This window comes from Spermophilus citellus (assembly GCF_964194105.1).
Source record: "Spermophilus citellus genome assembly, chromosome: 4".
Lineage (NCBI taxonomy): Eukaryota > Metazoa > Chordata > Mammalia > Rodentia > Sciuridae > Spermophilus > Spermophilus citellus.
This window is the reverse complement of record NC_138185.1, coordinates 124,517,458-124,540,978: the sequence shown is the minus strand read 5'-3', so window position 1 is coordinate 124,540,978 and position 23,521 is coordinate 124,517,458. Positions and strand designations below refer to the sequence as shown.

The 23,521-nt window shown below is 35.7% G+C and overlaps 1 protein-coding gene across 1 annotated transcript in view; it reads right to left on the bottom strand.

Moving 5' to 3' along the window:
• Window positions 1-5,866: 5,866 nt before the first annotated feature.
• PRTG (protogenin) overlaps window positions 5,867-23,521 on the bottom strand; it is a 133,186-nt gene continuing 115,531 nt past the window's right edge. Inside the window, exons 16-20 of the mRNA XM_081290211.1 lie at window positions 20,507-20,689; window positions 19,107-19,227; window positions 17,247-17,412; window positions 14,820-14,924; window positions 5,867-14,237 (exon numbers count right to left, since the gene is read on the bottom strand). Of these exons, the coding sequence (XP_081146337.1) occupies window positions 13,833-14,237; window positions 14,820-14,924; window positions 17,247-17,412; window positions 19,107-19,227; window positions 20,507-20,689 (980 nt within the window). The 3' untranslated portion in view covers window positions 5,867-13,832. The remainder of the gene's footprint in view (window positions 14,238-14,819; window positions 14,925-17,246; window positions 17,413-19,106; window positions 19,228-20,506; window positions 20,690-23,521) is intronic.

The following is a 23,521-nucleotide window of genomic DNA, read 5'->3' as shown; positions in this document are numbered from 1 at the left end:
CATCAAAGTGGGATTAAAAATACAAAGAATATTTAGGATGAATACCTGTGAGAGAAAATGAGAACAAACCAGGGAGGGCTGAGAGCTCCATCAGGCAGCAAAGGAGAGGGAAGGAAGGAGCAAGAGTCCTGGTCTGATGTGTGGTCCATGCAGTGATTTGTTGGGTCATTGCTGGGAAAACTCCAGACAAAATGAGCAGAGGAGTTCTGTGTCTCCAGTAGCAGACTGCCTGAGTGATCCTGCCCCATTCAGGCATTACTGGGCTGCAGTCCCTGGGAATCATAACCTCAGCATGAAGGTGGGCAAGGGTTTCAGAGCAGAGAAACAGGTATCCTTGTTCAGTTAAGCTCCTTGTAATTGCAGGTCAGTAAGTCACAGCCTGTGGCTTCCAAGGAGCACTGTTCTTAATCTTTTTTCTGACCTTTTGATTTTGGCATTTGCCTCATTAATTTTCTAATGTCTTTCTACATTTCTAATATATGTATTTAAGACTATATTCCTAGATGCTCTTTTTTGTGTACCACAAGTTATGATATCTGTCTTAATTTTCAGTCTACTTTATTTTCATTCTGATTTAGAAGTGTTTTGAGGGCTGGGGATGTGGCTCAAGTGGTAGCGCGCTCGCCTGGCATGCGTGCGGCCCGGGTTCGATCCTCAGCACCACATACAAACAAAGATGTTGTGTCCGCCGAAAACTAAAAAAATAAAAAAATAAAAAAAAAATGAAAAAATAAATATTTAAAAAAAAAAGAAGTGTTTTGAAACTTCAGAATATAGGACATTTTTGTTTTCTTCTTTCATTTTGTTACTTTACAGTTAAAGAACATAGGATATTCTTTGGGATCTGTTCAAATTTTCAGTATAGACAACACTCATAATAAAAAATCTTCTGCTCATTCTTTAAATACGTCTATTATCTTTTTCTGGACTGCAGAGTTTTAAAAATATATTCATTAATTCAAGTTTGTTAAATATACTGTTCAAATATTCAATATTCTTGGGGATGCATTACCTGTAAATTGAGAAAGTTGAGTTAAAATATCCCACTATCATATGATGTATTTTAATTTTGTTTTATATATTTGGAAGCTAAAGTTGTTAGGTGCTTTCAAGTGCAAGATTACATTTGATCTTAATGAGTAGTTCTTTATATCATTTACAATGATTCAGCTTTGTTTAATGTATTTTTTTCCTATATTTTCTGTTCTAATTCTTGATGGTCATATTGTTTTTTTCTCCATTGAATATACTTTACACTCTTGGCAAAAATCAATTGGCTATTCATATATGGGTTTATTTCTGGATTCTCAATTCCATTCTAGTAGTCTATATGTCTATCCTTATGCCAGTATCACATTGTTTTAATTACTTTACCTCTGTTGTAAGTTTTAATCAGGAAGTGTTAGGGTCTGCAAACAAGTCAGGACAGCGCCTGGCATTTTGCCAGAGGGAGTGGTTTGTGAAGTAAGGCCAGCAAGCCATTAAGTGTGGAGATTCCTTATTGGTTGACTGATGTATCTATTTTATGTTAATTAAGATAAGCTGTGTGGAATGTATATATACCACTCCTGTCCTACAATAAACGGCTCCCACTCCTGCTGTATCAATGTACACAAGTTGTTTGTCACCCCCCCGGTTATTTTGCTGCAGCCGGACTGCGGCAAGGAAGCATGTGTATTTTTTGTCCTTCTTCAATATTGTTTTCGTTCATATGGGTCCTCTTAGAGTTTCATTTGAAGGCAGGACTGGTGGTGCATGCCTACAATCCCAGCAACTCAGGAGACTAAGGCAGGAAGATTGTAAGTTTGAAGCCATGCTCAGCGACTTAGAAAAGCTCTGTCTCAAAATAAAAAATAAAAAGTTTTGGGGATATAGTTCAGTGGTAAAATACCACTGCATTCAATCCCCTGTACAAAACAAACAACAAGAAGGAATAAAGAAGAAGAAAAGAAAATTCATATTTTAGGATTGGCTTTTCCAGTTCTGTAAAAAGGCTGTTAGAATTTTAATAAGGATTACATCGATTGCTTTGTGTGCTATTGACACATACTATAAAGTCTTTCTACTCATAAAAATGGGATATCTTTCAAATTAGGTCTTTAATTTCTGTTAGCAATGTTTTATAGTCTTCAGGGTACAAATCTTCAGTGCATAATCTAACCAAGTCAGCTCCTTGATTATATTTACACCTAGGTGTTTTATTCTCTTAGATGCTATTGTAAAAGAGATTACTTTCTTAATTTCCTTTCTGGACTGTTCATTGCACTGTTCACAGAAGTGCAACTGAGTTTTGTGTGTTTATCTTATACCCTACAACTTGTCTCAATTTGGGGCTCATTATGTTTTAAGTGTGTCTACACTGTAGGCTGTAAATAGACTATATCAAGATCATTTTCTAATCTAATCTCCAAAGTGACAGTTTACTTTTTTATAACTACAGAGATAATTGTATTTTCCCAACCATATTACTTTTTCCTTCGATATCTCTTTGCTTTCCCCTCCTCTTTTCCTGTCTTCTATTAAGCTGATGTGTTCTTTACTATCTAAATTAAAGAATTATACATTCTATATTATTTACTCTTTGATTTTTTATTTAATAAGAGAATAGTATAGTATTTTGACTGCTTATTTTCTTTTAATCTTTGTTTATTAGCATCTAATATTTTATTTTGGTTCTAGTTTACATTTACTCACATTTCTCTATTATTTTATTCATCATGGCTTTAACAAAACCTTTATTAGGATGTAATTTACATGCCATACAATATGTTCACTTGAAGTTTACATTTCAATAAGTCTTTAGTATATAGTTACACAGTTGTGCAACCATCACAATTGTAGAACATTTTCATTACCCTAAAAGAAACTCCTACCCACTAATGATCACCTCCCCTTTCCTGAAAACACTCCAGTCCTGTACAATCACTAATCTACTTTCTGTCTGTATAGATTCACATTTTCTGGATGTTTCTTACAAATGGAATCATACATGTGTGGCATTTTCACTAACTTCTTTCACTTAGCACAGTTTCAAGAAAAGTCAGCTTTTCATCACTGCGACCAACACATCTAACAAGAACAATTTAGAGGAGGAAAAGTTCATTTTGGACTCGGAGTTTCAGAAGTCTCTGTCTCATGGTTGGCTGACTCCACTGACTGGGCTGGAGGTCAGGCAGAACATCATGGTGGAAGAGTGTGGAAGAGGAAAGTTGCTCAGCTCATGGCAGCTGGGAAGCAGATAGCACCTGAGGAGCCAGGGACTATATAGACCTCCAAGTTCATGCTCCCTGTGAATTAATTCCTCAGCCATGTAACACCTGCTTATAGCTACCACCCAGTAATCCATTCAAAATTTTAATCCATCAAATGGATTAATCTACCGATGAGATTATAGCTCTCATATTCTAATCATTTCAAATCTGAACATTCTTTCTAAAATTTTTTATATGTTCTTTTTAGTTGTAAATGACAGTAGAATGTATTTTGACATATCAAAAATATATGGAGAAGCCTATTCAACAAATGGTCCTGGGAAAATTGGAAATCCACAATGTAACAAAATGAAATTGAACCCATATCTCTCACTCTGCACAGACCTCAACTTAAAGTGGATCAAGGACCTAGGAATTAGACCAGAGACCCTGCATTTAACAGAAAAAAAAGTAGGCCCAAATCCTCATCATGTTGGCTTAGGACTCGACTTCCTTAACAGGACTCCTAAAGCACAAGAAATAAAATCATAATCAATAAATGGGATGAGTTCAAACTAAAAAGCTTCTTCTCAGCAAAGGATATAATCAATAATATGGGGAGAGAGCCTACAGAATGGAAAAAAAAAATCTTTATCTCACGCACATCAGATATAGCACTAATCTCCAGGATATATAAAGAACTCAGAGCTTTGTAATGTTGTGAACAACCAATTAAAAAAAAAAAGAATGTAAAAAAAAAAAAAAACAACTCAAACAACAACAAAAAAATCCAAATAACCTAATCAATAAATGGGCAAAGCAACTGACAGACACTTCACAGAAGAAGATACACAATCGATCAACAAATATATGAAAAAATGTTCAATATATCTAGCAATGAGAGAAATACCAGTCAAAACTGCTCCAAGACTTCACCTCACTCCAGTCAGAATGGCAATTATCAAGAATACAAGTAACAGTAAGCCACGCACTGTTACTATTTTGAAAATATTATTCACAATCTTCTTGCTGCTTTTATTGCCAATGAGAAATTTTCTTTGCACAATCTTTTTGTTTTTCTCTAGCTCTTTCAGTTTCTCTTTGTTGTTCTACAATTGCATTAGAATGTGTCTTGGTGTGGATTTATTTTTGTATTTCCAGATTGATGCTTGTATTTCCTGAATCTGAGGATTTTTTTTTCTCTTTGACTATTGTTTATCCTTCAACCTCTTTAGCCTTTCATTTTTATAGTAGTTGCTAGATGTAGATTAAATGTCTTCATTTACCTGCTTTATATTCTCTATGTTTATCTCTCTGAGCTACACTGTCTAGTATCCTCATGTATCTCCTTATTTTAGCATATTCTTTCACTGTGTTTGATATATTTAACAAATTTTCAAAAATCCAATGACTATTTCTAGAAATTATATTCATTTTTATTTCTAATTTACTTGTATTTTTAAACATAGTTTATTGTTCTTATGTTTAATTCCTTCTTTCATGTTCTCCAGTCAGCACAATACCATTTCAAGAAGTTACTGCTGTTTTTTAGTTCCCATTTCATTTCCAAACCTAGAGTTTATTTTATCCCCACATTTTTGGGGGATAAAATAATCGTACATACTGATAGGATTTGTTACATATCTGTATGTGCACACAATACACAATATAATTAGGCCAATACCACTCTCCAGCACTTCCCCCCCTTCCCTCCCCATCTCTCACCCTTGGTCCCTTTCCTCTACCCTCCCTCACCTTTTTTTCCCCTTCTTTAGCTTCCACATGAGAGAAAACATAACCTTTAACCTTTGACATTTTGCTTCACATAATGGTCACTGGTTGCATCCATTTTCTTTCAAATGACATAATTTCATTTTTCTTTATGGCTGAATAAAACTCCACTGTGTGTGTGTGTGTGTGTGTGTGTGTGTGTGTGTGTATCCATTCATGGACACCTAGACTGGTTCCTTAATTTGGCTGTTGTGAATTGTCTTGTTGTAAACATGGGTATGCATGCATCACTGTAGTAAGATGACTTTAAATCCTCAGGATAAATACCCAGGAATGGTATAGGTGGATCATATGGTGGTAACATGCCTAGTCTTTTGAGGAGCTTCCATAGTGATTATCATAGTAGTGGAGTTCGTTTTTTCAAATAAGAATTTATGTCTTTAAAACTTGTTTTAGTCATTATTTCATATTTTATATTATATCAATCATTTCTAGATATTTTTAGTGGAAGCATTTTAGGATTCTTTTTACTATTTTTATTTTCATTTTGATACTAAAACAAACAAACAACAACAAAAAACCCTTTATCCTAAATTAGAACTGTCTATCTGTACAAATTCACAGCCTTCCTGAGTGAGCAACCATCTACTGGAATGGGAAAATTCTTCTTCCTTGCTCCTATTTAGGAAATGCCATATGAAAACAATTCTTAAATGCCTCAAGTAGGCTTATTTCTAGTGCTTGGAGTACACTCTACAATCATCCTATCCCAGGGTATGAGAGCCACCATTCTTTAAAATGAAGAGTTTCCATTCTCCATTCTCCAAAAGAAAACTGAAGAGTAAAAGAAAACACAGGCTTTTCTTTTTTAACTAAAGGAAAACTTTTATTTAAACTGTGCAATCAATCAGTATTTAGACAGCAGTTTCATAAACATTTTGGCATTTAAACTTTTATTAATTTTTGGCATGACCTGTAAGGGTAGAATATAAACTACCCTGGGGGAGGGAAAAAATACTAAAAAATATTTACTATGATGCTAGAAAAAGAAAACAAACCCACATTATTAAACAAAATGTTTTAAGAAGACATTTTAAAAGTACATTCAAAATCAAGGCAAACATTCACTTTCTTCGTGCAATGGAGTTTACAGAGCTGATCCCCTGAGTCAAGTATAAAATTAATATAGCTCAGCTCCACAGTCCATTAGCAAGTCTGCAAATGCTGCCCTTACAAGAAAATGGTATATGGAGTGGTAGGATCCAGAACACCCATAATATAAAATAATTTAACTGGCTCCCACACTTTCATTAAATTCACATCTTTGAAGAAAATAGAAAAAAAATCCTACACATACAAACATAAAATTCTGTCAACAACAGCAACAAACAGACAAATTTCTTAACACAGTCCTTTACTCTGATAGGCTAAAGCAATGTGTGTGTGTGTTCAGGTTTTGTAATTTCCTAAAACAGGCTCAAGTTGTTAATCTTAATAATAATTTTCATTTGCAAACAAAATAGATATCCAGAATATAGTAATGATTAGCAGTATAATTTAAGGAAATTTTTCTCAATATGTATGATTTTAAAGACAGTTCTGAAGAAAAAAAATTTCTGTAACAAATTCCAAAATAAAAAGTTTATAAGCCAAGACTTGTTTGTACCTATATACCATAAATTACTTACAAGATATAAACTTGCATAAATCTGTAAAACTTTTTAGAATATTATGTATTACACTAAGAGTGATACTGGATGGTACAATAAAAAGTTAGGCAAAATATTTCCTTTCTCTGAAAAAAGAATGACAATCATAATTTTTTCCAATGGGCCTTCAATATAGATTTTAATACATCAGATATAGGTGATAGTACGTATTGCCCTATACAAAATTCATTCATTCTGAATAGTTTGCAAAAATGTCAAAAAGGCTCCTCTTGAAAAAGTAGAAGTTAGAGAAGAATTCTAAATTTGCACTTTTCTCCTCAAATTTCCTCTTTACCCCCTTTAAAAGCCAAGGTATCAAAATTCGTCTAAATTGGGATGATTTCAAAATTAGTACTCAAAAAAGTACAGCTAACTCCCATCTGCTCTTGTGAATTTACCCACATTACAGATGAGTGTTTAAATCCTAGGTTATATGTTTTACTAACTACTTTTCCCCTATCATTTGTGTGTGTGTGTGTGTGTGTGTGTGTGTGCCCACATATAAGAAATACAAATACATAACTGGAAAGGTTGATCTGTAAAGAAAAAATCCAAAAGATTTGTTTCATGGCCTCACAGATACTTTCAGATTATAATTATTTATACTTGAATTTTATTTTAAGTATCATTTCCTTCATTCTGCGTAACAAATTATTCTCATTATATCATAAAGAAGGAAGAGAAATAGATGAAGAGCTTTCCTACCAAACAATTCCTAAAATGGTTGAGATTAGAACTGAAGGGCTAGGGTGTAGCTCAGCAGAACACTAGTCTAGCATGTACCAGGCCCTAGGTTTGATCCCTAGCATAGTACAATGACAAAAACAAAAAAACTATAACTAAGGTGCTAAAAACCTTATGCTTAGTCTATGATGCAACTCTCCCTCAATTTTGTTCTCTCCTAAATGAATATGAATAATTCATCAGCCTGTATTCACATAAAAACTACTTCTGCCTCTAGATCTAACAAAAAAAAAAAAAAATGTCAGCTATGGGGCTATCGAAAATCTCAAAAGGTAAAATCCAATTCTGAAAACCTACTCTAACAGGAAATGTTTGATTAGAGGACTTCAGAAACTGAGTCTACCTTGTTTCTAAAGAAAATCTAGGGACAAGCACGGGCATAAAGGGAAGGTTTTGAAGAAGAGGGTGGGGTCAACAAGGGGTGCAGTTCCAGCTCAGTACATCCTCAATTCCTCCTGTGAATAAATGGACACAACTAAGACTCCTCTTGGTAAGTTGGTTAATGCTTTGTGGACAGCTTGTGTTGACAATCTGGTGTTCACAGACACAAAGATTAAAAGTTGTATCTGGTCCCACTGAGGAGGGCACTTTTGAGTGTAGGTAATTAAAGTAATTTTCTTAGGGGGAGACAGTGTATCGCTGTGGAAATCCTATAAACTTTGGAGTTGGCCAACTTGGGTTTATATCTTGGCTGATCCACTTACTGGCTGTGACCTCTGGCAAGGTATCAGGAACCTTAGCTTTATGATCCCTAAAATGGGGATAATACTGTCTTTGCAGTGTGCAGCAGTTCTCAGGGATGAAGCCCGTGCTTGACACACTGCAGGTTGCTCAGTGAAAGGCAGAATTCCATCCTAGACAACAGAAGAGGAAGGAGAGGCCATAAAATGACCAGCTTGTTTATCTTTACTCAGAATATGATCCTGGTCTTTACCCCACGATGGAGACAGTTTTATCTCTTTATTTGAAATGCTGAAAATGAGGGTAGAATTAGAAATTGTCCTTCAAAAACAAAAGAGGTGGTAGACTTGAAATGATTCAGAAATTAGAATAAACTAGAGCTTTGGGATCTAAAGCTTTCTAGGGAAAGGACAACTGAAGTCAATAATGACAAACAAGAGGAAATGTTCTAGGAGACAGACATGCTGTGAGGCAAGCCTCTGTGAGGACTGGGAATGTGGGAGTTGCCAGAACTGAAAACCAAACATTCAGTGGCTGTCCAAGCTGGAGAGAGAAACTGGGCTTCAAGTTAGAAAGGCTGCAGGTTGTGAATGCATTTTCAAAAGAAAGCAAATAATGAACTTGAGCCTGGTCTTGTTCATCTACTCTTGAGTCCCTATTTTTTGAGGGCTTTCCCCAACACTCCTCCATCAACATTATCACTGAAGTGAAAAGTAGAAAAGCTTTCCAAAAATTTTTGATGAAATTCCATAAAGTTAGAGGCACATATTTAGGAAACCTTCTCTTAAACCACAGACCTCAGGTATTATTTTGGGAAAACATATTCAAAAAGTTTAAAGCTGAATCGTTTTTCCAAGTATCTTAGAAAGTTTAATGCATACTTTTGATAAGCTACAGGGTCACAGTTTTTATGTCTTTGGACATAAAACATCTCCAAGGGGCACAAGACCTCAGATCTGCAATCTCTTGGATACCATACACATGTTAAGGGGCCAGAATTCCACAGACATAATTTATCTGTGGGAGGCAATATAATGACCACCTGTGGAAGTTCATGCTCAAATCCCTGGAACCTGTGAATATGATACCATGTATGTCGAAAGTAATTCTGCAAATGTGAATAAACTGAGGGACTTCAGTGGGATAGATGGTCAAGGTGGGCCCAATCTAATCACATGAATCCTTAAAATTGGAGAATCTTTCTCCGTTGGAGTCAGAAAAAGAGATGATAATTAATGGAAGCAGCATCAGAAGAGGTGCTGCATTGCTAGCTTTCAAGACAGAGGAAGGAGTTCACAGCCTTTAAAACCTAGAAAAATAATAAATTCTCTGGTGAGAATCAAAGGCTGTCATGTTAATCTTAAACACCTTTCAAGGGTTTAAAAAGGAAAACTGAGAAGCTTGAAGCCTGAAAACACACACATTGTATTAGCCTGTGTGATCTTATGTCCAGAGCACAGATCAACTTAACAGGTAATTCTATGGTTATGTTCTTCTAAACATCAATAAAACAACAATTAGACAACTGGTTGTGGATGGTCGTCTCTAAAACCCATGACTCCGTGCTCACAGATTGCAAAAGTTATTTTGACTATTAAACCAAAGCAATTTTATCAGAGATCCATGTGGCAAAATCTCAGAAATGAAGTCTGCAAAACACACATTTAGTCTTAGAAACATTATGACTTTTGGTATAGTTTAAAACTTTTTTTTTAACATTCATTATTCAAAACTTACATTCAATGAAAAAAAAAGTATACTAGTGAATCACTATAGCCATTGTTGAAGCAGGATCATATCTAGGTATTCTTGCATTTAAAATAAAAATGACACTTTTAATTCCACCTTGTTATGACACACTGAATTATTTCCAAAGTATCATTGTATGAATGTGAACAAGGATCCTGAGCTGTCAACTATGCCCAAGTGCGCAAGTTTCTGGCAGGTGTCCTTAACAAAGCCAAAACAAACATGCAAACCACTGTCGTTGTTCCCATTGCTGGAATTGCTCTGTTTGAAGCAAAGGCAAATAAAAGTGTAGCATTTCACCAAGGATCTAATTTCCTTGGTATGGCAAATCTGATTTTTTAAAGTCATTTACTGGAAAATTTGTGTCTCTGCTTTTAGGCTAATCATATGAAAGTCCAGATTTCACGTGTGTTATTTTCCTTTGCCTGAGGTTCCCCTGAAGTTTGAAAATCAGGCTCCTTTGATGCAATAAAAACATCTCAAGCTAATAAACGAAATTTCAATTCAACAACTTTAAAGCACAGATATATCAACACAACCCACTTAAACAGTGACATGACTTGTTTGCCAATGAGAATATTCCTATTGCTAAGAGGCTGCCTCAAACCATCTGAGTTAATCAGGTGATGTTTTAAGTAGGAAGAGGTTAATTCAGGAGTTACCATAATATTCTGCAATGGAAAGGCTTGCTGATATTTCTTTTGACATCTTATACTCCAGGTGCTTAAGAAAGTATCACACCATTTGGCAAAAACTTCCTGTGGCTGAATCAGCAGAGTCAATGGAAAGACCTTATGTATGCTATTTGTACACAGACTGGGTTCTGGAGACACATGTTTCTTTAACATAAAAACTAGAAACAAGGGTTTAATGTACAACTAAATTTGCCTATATGCAGAGGTAACCTTAAATATCTTTGGTTTTTTCCTTTTAAATTTGCTGGTATAAAATACTTGACTAAAAACACTGATAAATACCAATATAACTGTGTATTGCTTTTAATTATGTAAACTTAGCCCTTTGATATCTTTTGCTACTAAAGCTAAATTCCCTAGCCACCTCTAAATAAATTTTCAAATCCGCTCATCTTTATTTACTTACAGGCTAAACTATATATTTTAATGGTCTTTGGTATGAAAATACTGATGAGCAGTATCTTGTAACATTTGGCATAAAAATGGCATGCATGTATCAGTACTTACAGCAAATAAATCTTTGGAAAGAAAATAGTTACCATTTGCATATTAGCCCCTTTGGAGTTGATACACCATGAAGTAATACTATGCAACATTTTAGTTATAATTTCATACTTCAGACTTCAAAGAAGCTTGCTTTGGCCGCTTAAAAAGAAGTCTTTGCTGCACACTAAATATTTTATTCAATGAGACCAAAATATTTACTTTTGGTAAAAAGATATTTTTTTCTCTCCAACAAGTAATTTCAACAATTTAAAAATACTTTAATACTGTAGAGTTGAATCACTTGCTGAAGAAAAAAAATATACTTAAAATTCTTTGGAACTATCTGCTGGTAAAGAAAGTATTATAACTTATTTTAAATGCTCTGGTAACAATAAGGTAGTTAACATCACTAATCTATTTTACTACAACAATCGATATAAACCCTATTGTTCTGGGTTAGTAACTACTTGTATATGATTCATATCTATAGATGTTTCTAGTTAATTCAATTTGGGGGGAATTTAAATCAAAATTTCACTTTCTACTGAAAATTCTTTGGTAATAGGGTTATTATGAAAAAGTCTGCATAAGAACAAAATGAAAAGGTAAAAAATGCACTGGTAAATAATTAGCAAATAGTTATACCCTAAAGTTCTATGGTAACTAAGGACCTATTTATCAGTAACCAAACAAACAGAATACTTTCCTCAAAGACAGCAGTTTCTCCAATTCCTTCAGATCATCTTTTTAAGCAGTCAACAGTCAAATTAATATAGTCTTAGATACACCTTCATAATTATGATACACATTTAATCTTTAGATTCTGTTTGCCTTTTTAGTTTAAAAGCAACACAATCTCATTGTACTCCTTGATTTTAGATACTGATAAAGTTGGTCCCACATACTTCTACTTATGAACTTAAAAACACCATACCCTGTCAATTTGCCCATGCTTCCATGAGGCAGCTCAAAAGTAACAAAATGTTCCCTGAGTACAGGAAAAAAAAATAATAACACTAGAATAACTTTAAAAGGAGGTAGTATAAAACAGGAGCTATAAAGGCAGGAGCAGCATCTTTCCTTGCCTCAGATTGTTCACCTAAAGCTCTGCATTTCTCGTCTTGCCATGAAGCCCATATTAGATAACTAAAGGGGACTTTGACTTTAGTTCAGAAATGGCTGCTGGCACTTCATGTTGGTCTGCTTCTGAATACATCCACCTTGGCACACAACCATGGATTAAAAAAAAAAAAGACCCAAAGATGTTTATCATCAGTCATTAGGATGACAACACTGGGACTATTATTCAGCAAAATTCTTTGCTTTTAGACCACAATTTAACATGACCCTGCCCATTTATAAACAAAAGGTTTCAAGGGGAAACCCATTAAGATTCCTTTTAAAATGAGACTCAGAAAATTTGAAAAAAGTATTTTTAAAAGGCTATGGGCCCCCTCTCTATATCATGTTTATTTTTATCCCTTCCCACTGCTCCACGTCTAGATAACTGTCTCCTGGCTGAGAGAAGGCCTATTCTATGTGGCTAAGTAAACAATTTGCTGATTTCAAACCAGCAAGAGGATTAACTCACTCCACGAGTTAGCATTCTTCATTCACAGTACTGACACTGAAGGAAGATTAAGAGAGTACCAAATTCTCCTAAGAACTAAAGAAAACAACAAGTTGGGTGGGTCAAGCTCTGAATATTTATCCCTAAACAAAAATTACATTTAAAAAAAAAAACCTAAGATAAGTAAGATACTGTATGTCAAAATAGTTAACTGATAAAATACAAGAAACTCTTAAGGCAACTTTTTGTACTTCTGTCCTAAACAACTTCATGAATATTAAAAAGGTATAAGGCAAAAAATTTCACAATATATACTGGAAGGCACAGTTACCATGATAACTCAAGTTCATATTGTCCACTGTTAATTTATCTTCATTCTTAATATTTTATGAAATTTCTTCATCCCTTTAAGATAAACTGAGATTTTTGAGGATAGGGAAAAAAAGACGGAAAGAAAACCCATTCTCTTCTGCATGGGATTTTATAACTAATACTGGAAAAGTTGAGTATGCTTTGCAAACTAGAAAGTGTAGCCTTTGGCCAACTGTCAGGCAAATGGGAAGGTAGAAAAGGCACAGCTAGAGGAGGCTGAGGTGTGGAAGGTAGCTGATAAAGTACTCAGACTCTAATGCCCCAAACGTAATAACAGCCTTTTAAGCAATATTAACCCATACATGCTGCTGAAACAGTTCTATTCTCAAAAGAGATGCATTTGCTTTGGTTGTTCATTAAATTAAATAGTCCCACATCTTTCGTAGCTTATTAGTCCTCACAGACAGAGGTGTTAAATTACTCAAAACATGAAGGTGTCATAATTATTAAAAAAATCAGAGCTTCAGATAAACACTCTTACTCATCTACCTGTATGACTCCTTTGATCACATACATTACACATACAGCAATGAAAACAAAATGCTACTAGGAAGTATCATTGGCTATGTAGCTGAGACAAACTATAACAAGGGGGTGACAAAGTTGTCTTCAGAGTTTGCCACTACGCAAACTGAGGTAGATATTCAGCAAAGGGGCTTTTAAAAGTCTTCCCTCTGCTCCAGTGATATATATTTTATAATCTAGTCAAATATCTTGACTGTCCTCTTTCACATTGCTGATGATAAAACATTCAAAATACGTGAGTTAAAAAAAAAAAAAAAAGACATTCAGAACAGGCTGAGATACCCAATAAGATATCAAGATTTTCATAAAAGGCTTTGGCTCCCTGTTCATTGTCCTTCGAACAGACTTCTTTTAGATGAGAATACCTGAGCATGGCTGTCTAGATTGGAAACTCATTTTTATCAAAGCATAGTACAGCAGATGGTGGCTGTGGAGCTGAAGAGGAAGTCTGCTCAGCAATCTGTGGCACTGCGGGGTCTTCACACTTCCTCATCAGGGGCCCCCCACCTGAATCACTGCCAGCAAGGGAATCAGAGGTTGGAGGTGTGGTACTTATAACGGAGGACAGGTGTATCTCATCATTGGACTCATGGGAGAACCTTCCGGAATCCCCAGTCTCATGGCTGCCTTCACTATTCGCTGAATGCTCAGTGTCAGCTGCAACACCAAAGGGTCTTGGGAAGCTGGCTGTCTGGCCTGGGGAGCTGGGGGAATCTTCATCACTGATTAACACGGTAGTGCCTGGCTGGTAAAAGCAGACAGCTTGAGTGAATCTTCTTTGAGGCTGGGTGAAAACAGACAAGGTAGCAATGAGATAGCAAACTGTTGATATAAAAGCAAAGGTCAGCATCATGTTTAGATCAGTAGTTTCTGACAGAGGGGTGAGAACATATCAGGATTGCCTGCAGCAAGTGAAGTGTTAAAAACTTCAGGGACTTTTTTGTTGTTGTTGTTATACAATTGAACCCATGGTTGCTCAATCACTGAGTCCTTTTATTTTTTATTTTGAGACAGGGTGTTGCTAAAATAAATAAGGCTGGCCTTGGGACTTGTGATCCTCCTGCCTCAGCTCTCCGGTCACTGCCACCGCATCAGGCATCTTCTGTGATTTTTCTGATGCCCTTTCCTCCTGACCTATCCCTTTTCCCATTGTTCCCACTCCCCAATGGAAACCACAGCTCTGATTACTACTCCAACTGTCCTTTTAGTTATCACTCACCACAGCTCTCCAAAGACATGCCCAGATGAATATAATCATATCCATAAAAAAAACACGGAAATTAAAATATTCATTACATTTCCCCCCCTTTTTAATTATTCTATAGACCATGGGTTGCTCAAGATGTTTTTCACATAGAGAGGTTACCTGCTCAACTTTTATCTTCTTAGAGTTTTGGAAAAAAAGCCATTTTCTCTTAGAGTTGTTTTTAATTATTGGACCATAGCTATTAATTATCAGGTCAGTTCCTCCCTGAAGACAAAAAAAAAAAAAAAAAGTAAATATCTTGGTCTTAGAGATTTCAGCTTATCACAAATATTACACAAAAATTTTATGTTTTTTAAAAAAATCACAGATATCACTACTTCTTCAGGCAGAACACAACATTTGGGGCATTTGTTAGTGATCAAAAAGAACTACAATGGGTTATTCTTAAGATGTACATATGTTTACATAAAATTACTTTCTGCAAACACCTAACAAAAACTAATATAGACACTCACAAGCAGAAGTATTTGGGGTAAAGTATAATGATTCCAAAACTTATTTTCAAATGAACCAGCAAACAAAAATAGTTCATTTTCCAAACTTGTTTCTCTCCCTCACTTCAGGTCTTTACTGCTCTGCTTCTTTATAATTTTTTTTAAAGATTTTAAAAATACCTTTATTTATTTATATGTGGTGCTGAGAATCAAACCCACTGCCTCCTCACAAATACTAGGCAAGTGCTCTTCCACTGAGCCACAACACCAGTCCCTGCTTCTTTCATTTTTTATTCTTCCTTTTTCCCTCCACAGCCTTACCCTTTCTCATATGTACTTCTAAACTCACAACAGAAGCACAGTATGTTTTACCATTATTTAAACTTATTTCAAACTTTTCAATTCTAATGTTTTAGATTAATCTGAAATAAGCTGAAAGACCTGATTTGTATTAGAATGTAAAAGCTAGAGTCTGTGGTTATAAAGTTCAACAGTGGAGAGAATTTCCCTAACATTTATAAGATTCCAGGTTCCATTCCCAAGACTGCAAAAAAAAAAAAAAAAAAAAAAAGCTAATTTATGGATGCAAACAAGACAATAGAAGTAGCAAAAATCAATTCAGTATTATTTCTTCATAACATTGTATATGTGCTAGATATAAGTGAATCTGTTAAGTATAATTATATAAAATTTAATATAAAAATCGACTGAAATTTTTTTTAAAGAGAGAGTGAGAGAGGAGAGAGAGAGAGAGAGAGAGAGAGAGAGAGAGAGAGAGAGAGAGAATTTTTAATATTTATTTTTTAGTTCTCGGCGGACACAACATCTTTTGTTGGTATGTGGTGCTGAGGATCGAACCCGGGCCGCACGCATGCCAGGTGAGCGCACTACCGCTTGAGCCACATCCCCAGCCCCTCGACTGAAATTTTAACATATTTTTTGTTAGTCTCAACTGTAGGAAAGGGTTAGGGAAGAACTTTTCTTCAAAGTCAAAGAGTAGGGCTGGGGATGTGGCTCAAGCGGTAGCGCACTCGCCTGGCACGCGTGCGGCCCGGGTTTGATCCTCAGCAACACATACAAACAAAGATGTTGTGTCCGCCAAAAGCTAAAAAATAAATATTAAAAATTCTCCCTGTCTCTCTCTCACCTCTCTCTTAAAAAAAAAAAAACAAAACAAAACAAAAAAAAAAAAACCAAAAAAACCAAAGTTAAAGAGTAAATATTTTGGGTTTTTCTCAACCCCCTGCCAAAAAAATGACCCTTTAAAAATATAAAACAATTCTTGGTTCAGGGCACTGCCACACAAAAAACATATTGGCCTGTAGTTATAGCACATTGGTTATGGGAGATATTGTAATAATGTACAATATCTAATGTTGCAATGTGGTGTCCACGATGCTGACCACTGTACCATTATTATATATACTGGCAAAGATACTAAGTCATGTCTTCCAAGGACATTTCTTTACCTAACTTGGGCCACAAAGGGTAGGATTTTTAGATTTCTATTTAGATACTCCATATTTTCAAAAATATTCTTTAGACTTGGGATGTTCTGATAATCAATTCAGTTCAACAATCAACCAGACTAAATGTAAAATGGATTAATAAAAAACTGTCCACCTGGTAAATACAGGATAGTCCAAATATAGTAAATAGAAAGACTAATGACCAGAATACCTCTATTAAGACATCACCATATAATCCCATGTAATTTGATCTGTGCTACGTTTTCACTTCTCTCTCTCTCTTTCTGGTTCTTTTATCTATTCCCATCTTCTTCCAGGCATTTTATGTAAGAAAGGATTTGGGTAAAAAAAATTTTTTTGGGGGGTGGGTACTGGGGATTGAACTCAAGGGCACTCAACAACGGAGCTACATTCCCCAGACTTTTTTTGTATTCTGTTTAGAGACAGGGTCTCAATGAATTGCTTAGCACCTCGCTTTTGCTGAGGGTGAACTTTTTCTTCTATTTCATTAAGAGAAATATATATATAATACATTCAACATAAAATTTTTGTAAGTTAGTTTTACACTTAAAGGAAAGAATCAAGGGCAGCATGATGCAACAAATCCTCCCTCAGCTCAATACCTTTGCATCAATGAAGTTGTTTGGCATAATCATTGGCATTAAGGAGTCTTCATTTTCTACAGCTCTTTCCAGGTTCTTTCCTACTTCATTTCCACTAGATAAGGAGGCACTGGTACGAGACAACTGTTGAGTTCCATTCTGTGCTGTCTTGGAAGCAGATGATTTCCTGAAATATTGTTAAGAAAACAAAATCTTCTATCTTCACAGAAGATGTAGGCAAACGTACCCAATTTGGCCCATAATCACAACTTTACAAACCATGGAGTTCTTCAATGCCCATTTCTCAGATATCTTCAGAAACCAAAGATTCAATTTTATTATTTATTTATTGGTACTGAGAATTTAACCCAGGGGCACTTTAAGCACTGAGCTACATCCCCAGCCTTTTTATTTTTAATTTTGAGACAGAGCCTCACTAAGCTGCTTAGGATCTCGCTGAATTGCTGAGGCTGGCCTTGAACTTGTGATCCTCCTGGGCCACTGGACTCACAGGTATGTGCCATGGCGCCTGGCCCAAACATTGGATTTTTACTCCAACTCATTGCTGCAAACTTTAATTGAAGAAATCTCTTCACTTCTCGACTTAGCTTCTGCTTGCATAAAATTATTTTCTACAAGCAATAAAAACCTTATATTTATGAAATGCCATTATCAATTATTGTGGTTTATCATTTATGCAGAATTAATTTTATTACCTTATATTTTCCCCTTCAAGTCTATAGACTGTTACACTAACCTAGCAATTTTCTTGCCAATTAATGATGGTAAATTTATAGTAGCACTTCTGCAAAATTTACACATCCCCAAAACAATGTGCATAAATATTTTACATAAAGTTCCTAAAGCAAAAAAATTGGACAATAAAACTGTAAAGCCAGTTCATTATGCACAAAGATGTTTGAACTTTTTCATTAATATGTTTTGCAGTCATCTCTCTATGTAAAAGTACCAAACTGAAAAATCTATGCAAACTGAGGGAGATTACTGAAAAACAGACTGTGATTTTGTTTGTTTGTTTGTGTAAGAAAGAACCTTAAACAAAACAAAACAAAGACAGAATCTTGCTGGGAGCTCCCAGCAGCTTGGGAGGCTGAGGCAGAAGGATTGAGAGTTCAAAGCTAGCCTCAGCAATTTAGCAAGGTTCTGTCTCTAAATAAAATATTAAAAGGGGTCTGAGGATCTTGCTCAGTTGCTAAATGTCCTTGGGTTCCATGCTTGGTACCAAACCAGACAAACAAAAAAACTTCAGAAAATTAATGAAAGCAAATGCCAAAATTTTTATAAAAAGTTAAAAATAGTCACATTCACTAAAGGCAAGTTACTAGTGAAAATTTAGTCACAGTCAAACCACAGATGGAATTGCCTAACAGAGTTTATAGATAAACCCCTAATTCTTATTCATTATGCATTTGTCTTAATCCTTGTATGGAGATTCCCAATCATAAGTCCTGTGCTGTTCTTAGTGACTCAGGCAATTCTTGTACTAAACATGAAATATTCCAGATAATAAAGAAACCTCTTAAGAAACAGATACACCAGATTAAGGTTCCATTAAATCCAAAACCCAAACCAATCTCAAAGATTTACTTTGTGCTTCTCAAAATACTAAGGAAATGAGGAAACTGGGTCCTCATTTAGTATTTTATCAGCATAGTAATTGTTTTCAATTGGCAAGAAAATAATCACCCCACAAAATGAGCATATGCTAAGCTGTGAGAACCCTGCATTTATTTTAAAGTGCAAAAATTCCAGTTATTCTACACGGTACTTGATTTCAATTTGTTTCCTATTGTTAGTACAATTTAAATGTTTTTTTTTTTTTTTTTAACTAACCCAGCATCTCCAGCAATGGACACATACCTGGCTTTACTTCGGTATATCAAGATGAGCACACAGATGAGGATGCAGGTCAAGGCTATGCCAACACCCACGGCAATGCCTGTCATTGACTTCTGGTCCAGATGGTAATAGCCTGAATAAACTAGAGAGGGAGCACATTTACTCAGATCAAACAGGAAAATATATTTTATTTATCCTAATTCTCAGGGTAGATATTTGCTTTTCTATAAATTCTCTTCCTCTCATAGGAAAAGTATTGATATTATCCATATCTATGCAAAAAAGTCATGAATTACTCTTCTATTAGGATTTTAGAAATTAGTGTTTTCTAATATAAAGATTCTATTTTAGATATAATATTATTACATACAACATGAACATTAATTCATAACTTACAATACTAAAAGGCACAAAACAGATGCTCTTTAATGGACAAAGAATAGCTTTCATGTCATGTTGCCTTAAAAGTGGTTTGTAGGTTGAAGAGTAGTTTTCATCTATGCACATGAGAACAGGGTTTCTGAAACTTTACTGCACACATGGTTCAGTAAGGGATAGGCTAAAATGAAGATTCTGGTTCACCAAGTCTGGGGTGCAGCCTGTGATTCTGCATGTCTAATGCTTAACTGATATCCATGATGCTGGTTCCTAGATCACTCTAAACAGGGTATCTGAGAAGCAAACATGAATCCTGTTTTCCCCTTCCTCTGATGAGATGGTAGCTAGTAGGGTGGCTACCTCCTTTCTCTTCCTAAAAAAGACTGCCCTGCCCTTCTCTCTCTCACACACACAGCACTGAAGGATTTTTCTGTGGAGCTAAGGATCCTTAATCCTTTCTTAAGTTTATCGGGCATTTTTTTCCTTTTAACGTTGTCCCTACTTCTCCAAAAAAGGGGAGGAAAGGGAGAGGTCTTGAACCACACTTCCTTCAGGTGGAAAGCTGCACTGAACGGAGTGAGGGTGGCTCTTCAATTGCTTTTCTGGAGAGAAACAACTTTCTTTCCACAAAGGCTGTTTTTCTGTGGTGAAAACTCTTAATGAAAACCATGTTCTTCTGAGACTGAACTCCACAAGCACCCTTGTGGTTTACTTCTGTGGAATCTCCCAGGAAGCTTGGTCTCTTCTGTTTAATGGTGGAGCAACTCCTCTACCCTGGTGGTTGCTCAACTGGGGAAAGAAATGATTGGGAGCATAGTGGTCTGAAAACTGCAGTTAATTCTGAGGTGATTTTGCCTCCTAGGAGTACAAAGAAGAGCTATGCAGTCTTATAACATCAGAACCTCGCCAGTAATAATTTTAGCAAACTGAGTGTAGATTTAGGGATATGGCAATTGTATGAGCTGAAAGAAGTATAAGGAACCTGAAACTTCTTTTTTTTTTTCCTTAAGAAAAAATCACAGGGATGATGGCAGTATACAGACCTTTGGCATCAGCAGAATCCAAACGCTTGGGCCTCTGATTTGATTCAGAAGTTTCCTTGGGAAGTACTGCCAGCTCTACAGAATTTGAAAAGGGTCCTTCTCCCACCTCATTGGATGCTGATATCTTGACAATGTATACATTTCCTGCCACCAGGTTTTCTAGCAATGCCATAGTTATTGCCCCTGTAAATACATGAATTTAAAATTAAGTACACTTTTACAATCATGCAAACATGGTTCTTTATTTTTATAATATTTATCTGATTATAAAAATGGCATATTTTCATTATAGTACATTTAGAAAATATAAATAAAAACAAAGTTACAATTTCCCATTGTTAACATTATAATGTTTTGTATGTATGCAAAAACATGTATGAACACATATTTACTGCATTCATTTTTATATCTTAGAGTTTTCACTTAACATTGTATTTACTTATTTAAAATAACAGGTTTATATTATTTATACCGTGTGTGTATACATATGTAAAGTTTTACTTTTTTTTAGACGGCATAAAGAACATTTAATTATGTGACATTTCAAACACATATAAAGAGACAAAGGCACACGTAATAAACCTAGATCAACAATTATAATTTAAAAATCCAATGTGAGGAGTTTTTCTCCTTATCAGAAGTGTTTAAACTACTTATGTAATAGCTACCATAGATGATCTTGTTCTTCCTTCTTAAACGAGAAACAACACAATTATTTTTGAAAGCGTGAAAGTATCTTTCATGTGTCTATCGTTATCTCAGATTTCTTCAAGGTAAAGAGGAAAGAAAATGCAAAGTTCCTTAGGAACCTCAAAGTGCTGAAGACCCAGATGTCAGATTATCAAAATGACCACAAGCAATCTGGCTAAAGTCTACTTCTCTCCAAAAATAATCATCATTTGTATTTGCATATAATATGTAGTTTCTACAGTTATTTTCTCTTTGGCATAAATGCTAACAAGGATTCCTGTCTGGGCCCTGCCATTTCTTGAGGGGTCTTTCTGTTTTGTTCTGTCACTGCACTGAAGGATATTTCTTATAAGAGACTGCCACCCTAGGAACTACTCCTAATATTAAGAAATTCAACCACAAAGTTGTTCCAGCACTGCCTTTATAGGTGGATGTGCACAGGGAATTCTAGCTTTCCTGGGGGTTTCATCTTTCTCCTAAAGCAAGGCATCCCGACAATAGTTTCAAAGGGCTCAAAATAGCTTGTTGCAGTCACCCCTAAGCCAGAGCTGGCTGCTCCAGCAAGTATGCTGAAATGAAGTGTGGGGTGATCTCAGCGCCAAGGTCATAACACAGAGGCTACCTCTGAGGTCACATGGTAGTGGGAGGCAGCCGAACCACCAGTGGCAATGCCCAGTGGCAATGCCAGGAGCCTGACACCACTTGTTTTCATGTTCTCTGGTTGCATTGGCCTCAAAAAGAGTGTGAGCTATTTGAGTACACAACTGTTAAATAAACAAACTAACCCCTATTTAGAATCAGGAAGAGTTATTATGTTCTTAGGCAGATGTATTCAAAAACAAAAATGTATTTGTAACACGTTACAATTAGCTAGAAGGAAAAACATTTCAGTTTCTTCAAAACTGAGATATAAATAAATAGTTTCCTTTTTATAATAGAATAATTTAATTTTTACAAATGCTCGGCAAAAAACCAATTGTACCAGAAACTAAAAGTCTTTTCTTTTTTTTAAATTTTTTTAAATTTTTTTTTAATATTTATTTTTTAGTTCTAGGCGGACACAGCATCTTTGTTGGTATGTGGTGCTGAGGATCGAACCCGGGCCGCACGCATGCCAGGCGAGCGCGCTACCGCTTGAGCCACATCCCCAGCCCTAAGTGTCTTTTCTTTTAATTCAAATTTTTTAAATGGATCAGCAGTCACTTCCCCTAAGAAGAAGTGTCTTCATTTAGGAAAAAAGGGACCTATAACATTCTAGTTCCCCTATGACAGACTCAAAGCATTTCCCAAAGGTAAAACTGATCTGACTGTCCCCATATTCTCTCAGCAGACTATTTCAATCTGAGTGTGATGATCTGTCCACTGATTCATACACAATTGACTATTCAGCTAGACCAGGAGTTTCACAGATCTTCAGTGTGACAGGCACAGTGCTGGACCAATGTGGACCCATTCTTGGCATGGTGCCAAGTCATCTGTGACTTACAATGGTACTTTCTTTGTGGGGAAATACTTCCCACCTCATTTGATTATTATAAGAATTAAACTAACCCTGGCAGGTGTCTGACATGAGTGTATATGTACAATTAAAAAAAAAAAAAAGCTTGCTTTCTCACTCTGATTTCTCCTCTTCTACTTCTGGTGGATAAAAAAAAAAAATGTTTTTCATATCTGAACACTTTAAGGTTGATACCAGAATGCTTTGTACAAGGCAATTTTTAGCTGAACTTACATTAAATGGCAGCTGAACTTAAAGTGTAAGTTTTTTGTGACCAAAGGGTATTAATATAAAATATGAAGACAGAGGCTATCCAACCTCTCCATTGGATATCTAAGAGGCACCTCAAATCAAACATGTTTAAAATCAAACCCTTGATTTCCCCCCACTGATTCGGTTCTCTTTTTCTCACTCCCTTCCCCTGCCCCACCAACTGTCTGCCAGCAAGCCTGGTAGGCTTTCTTTCAAAATATGTTCCAAGAGCTTCTTGTTCACTTCACCATCACTATACCCTGGCCATACCCACATCAACTCTCACAGGTAGACCTGCCTATTAAATGGTCTCCTAACTTTTGTTCTCATCTCCTCATACTCAACTTTTCAAGTAGTTTGCCTAGAACAATCCTTCTAAAATGAAGATCTGATCAGTAGTCTCCAATATCTTCCCTCTTAAAATAAAATCCATAATTCACAAAATCTGATCTATAAGATCTGCCCTGGTTACCTCCTTCTCTTATTTCTTACTGCTTGCTTTTCCCCTCATTCTAACCTTCTTGGCCTTGTTTTTCCTCAAGCCCTCTGCCTCAGGGTCTTTGCACTTCCCCCAG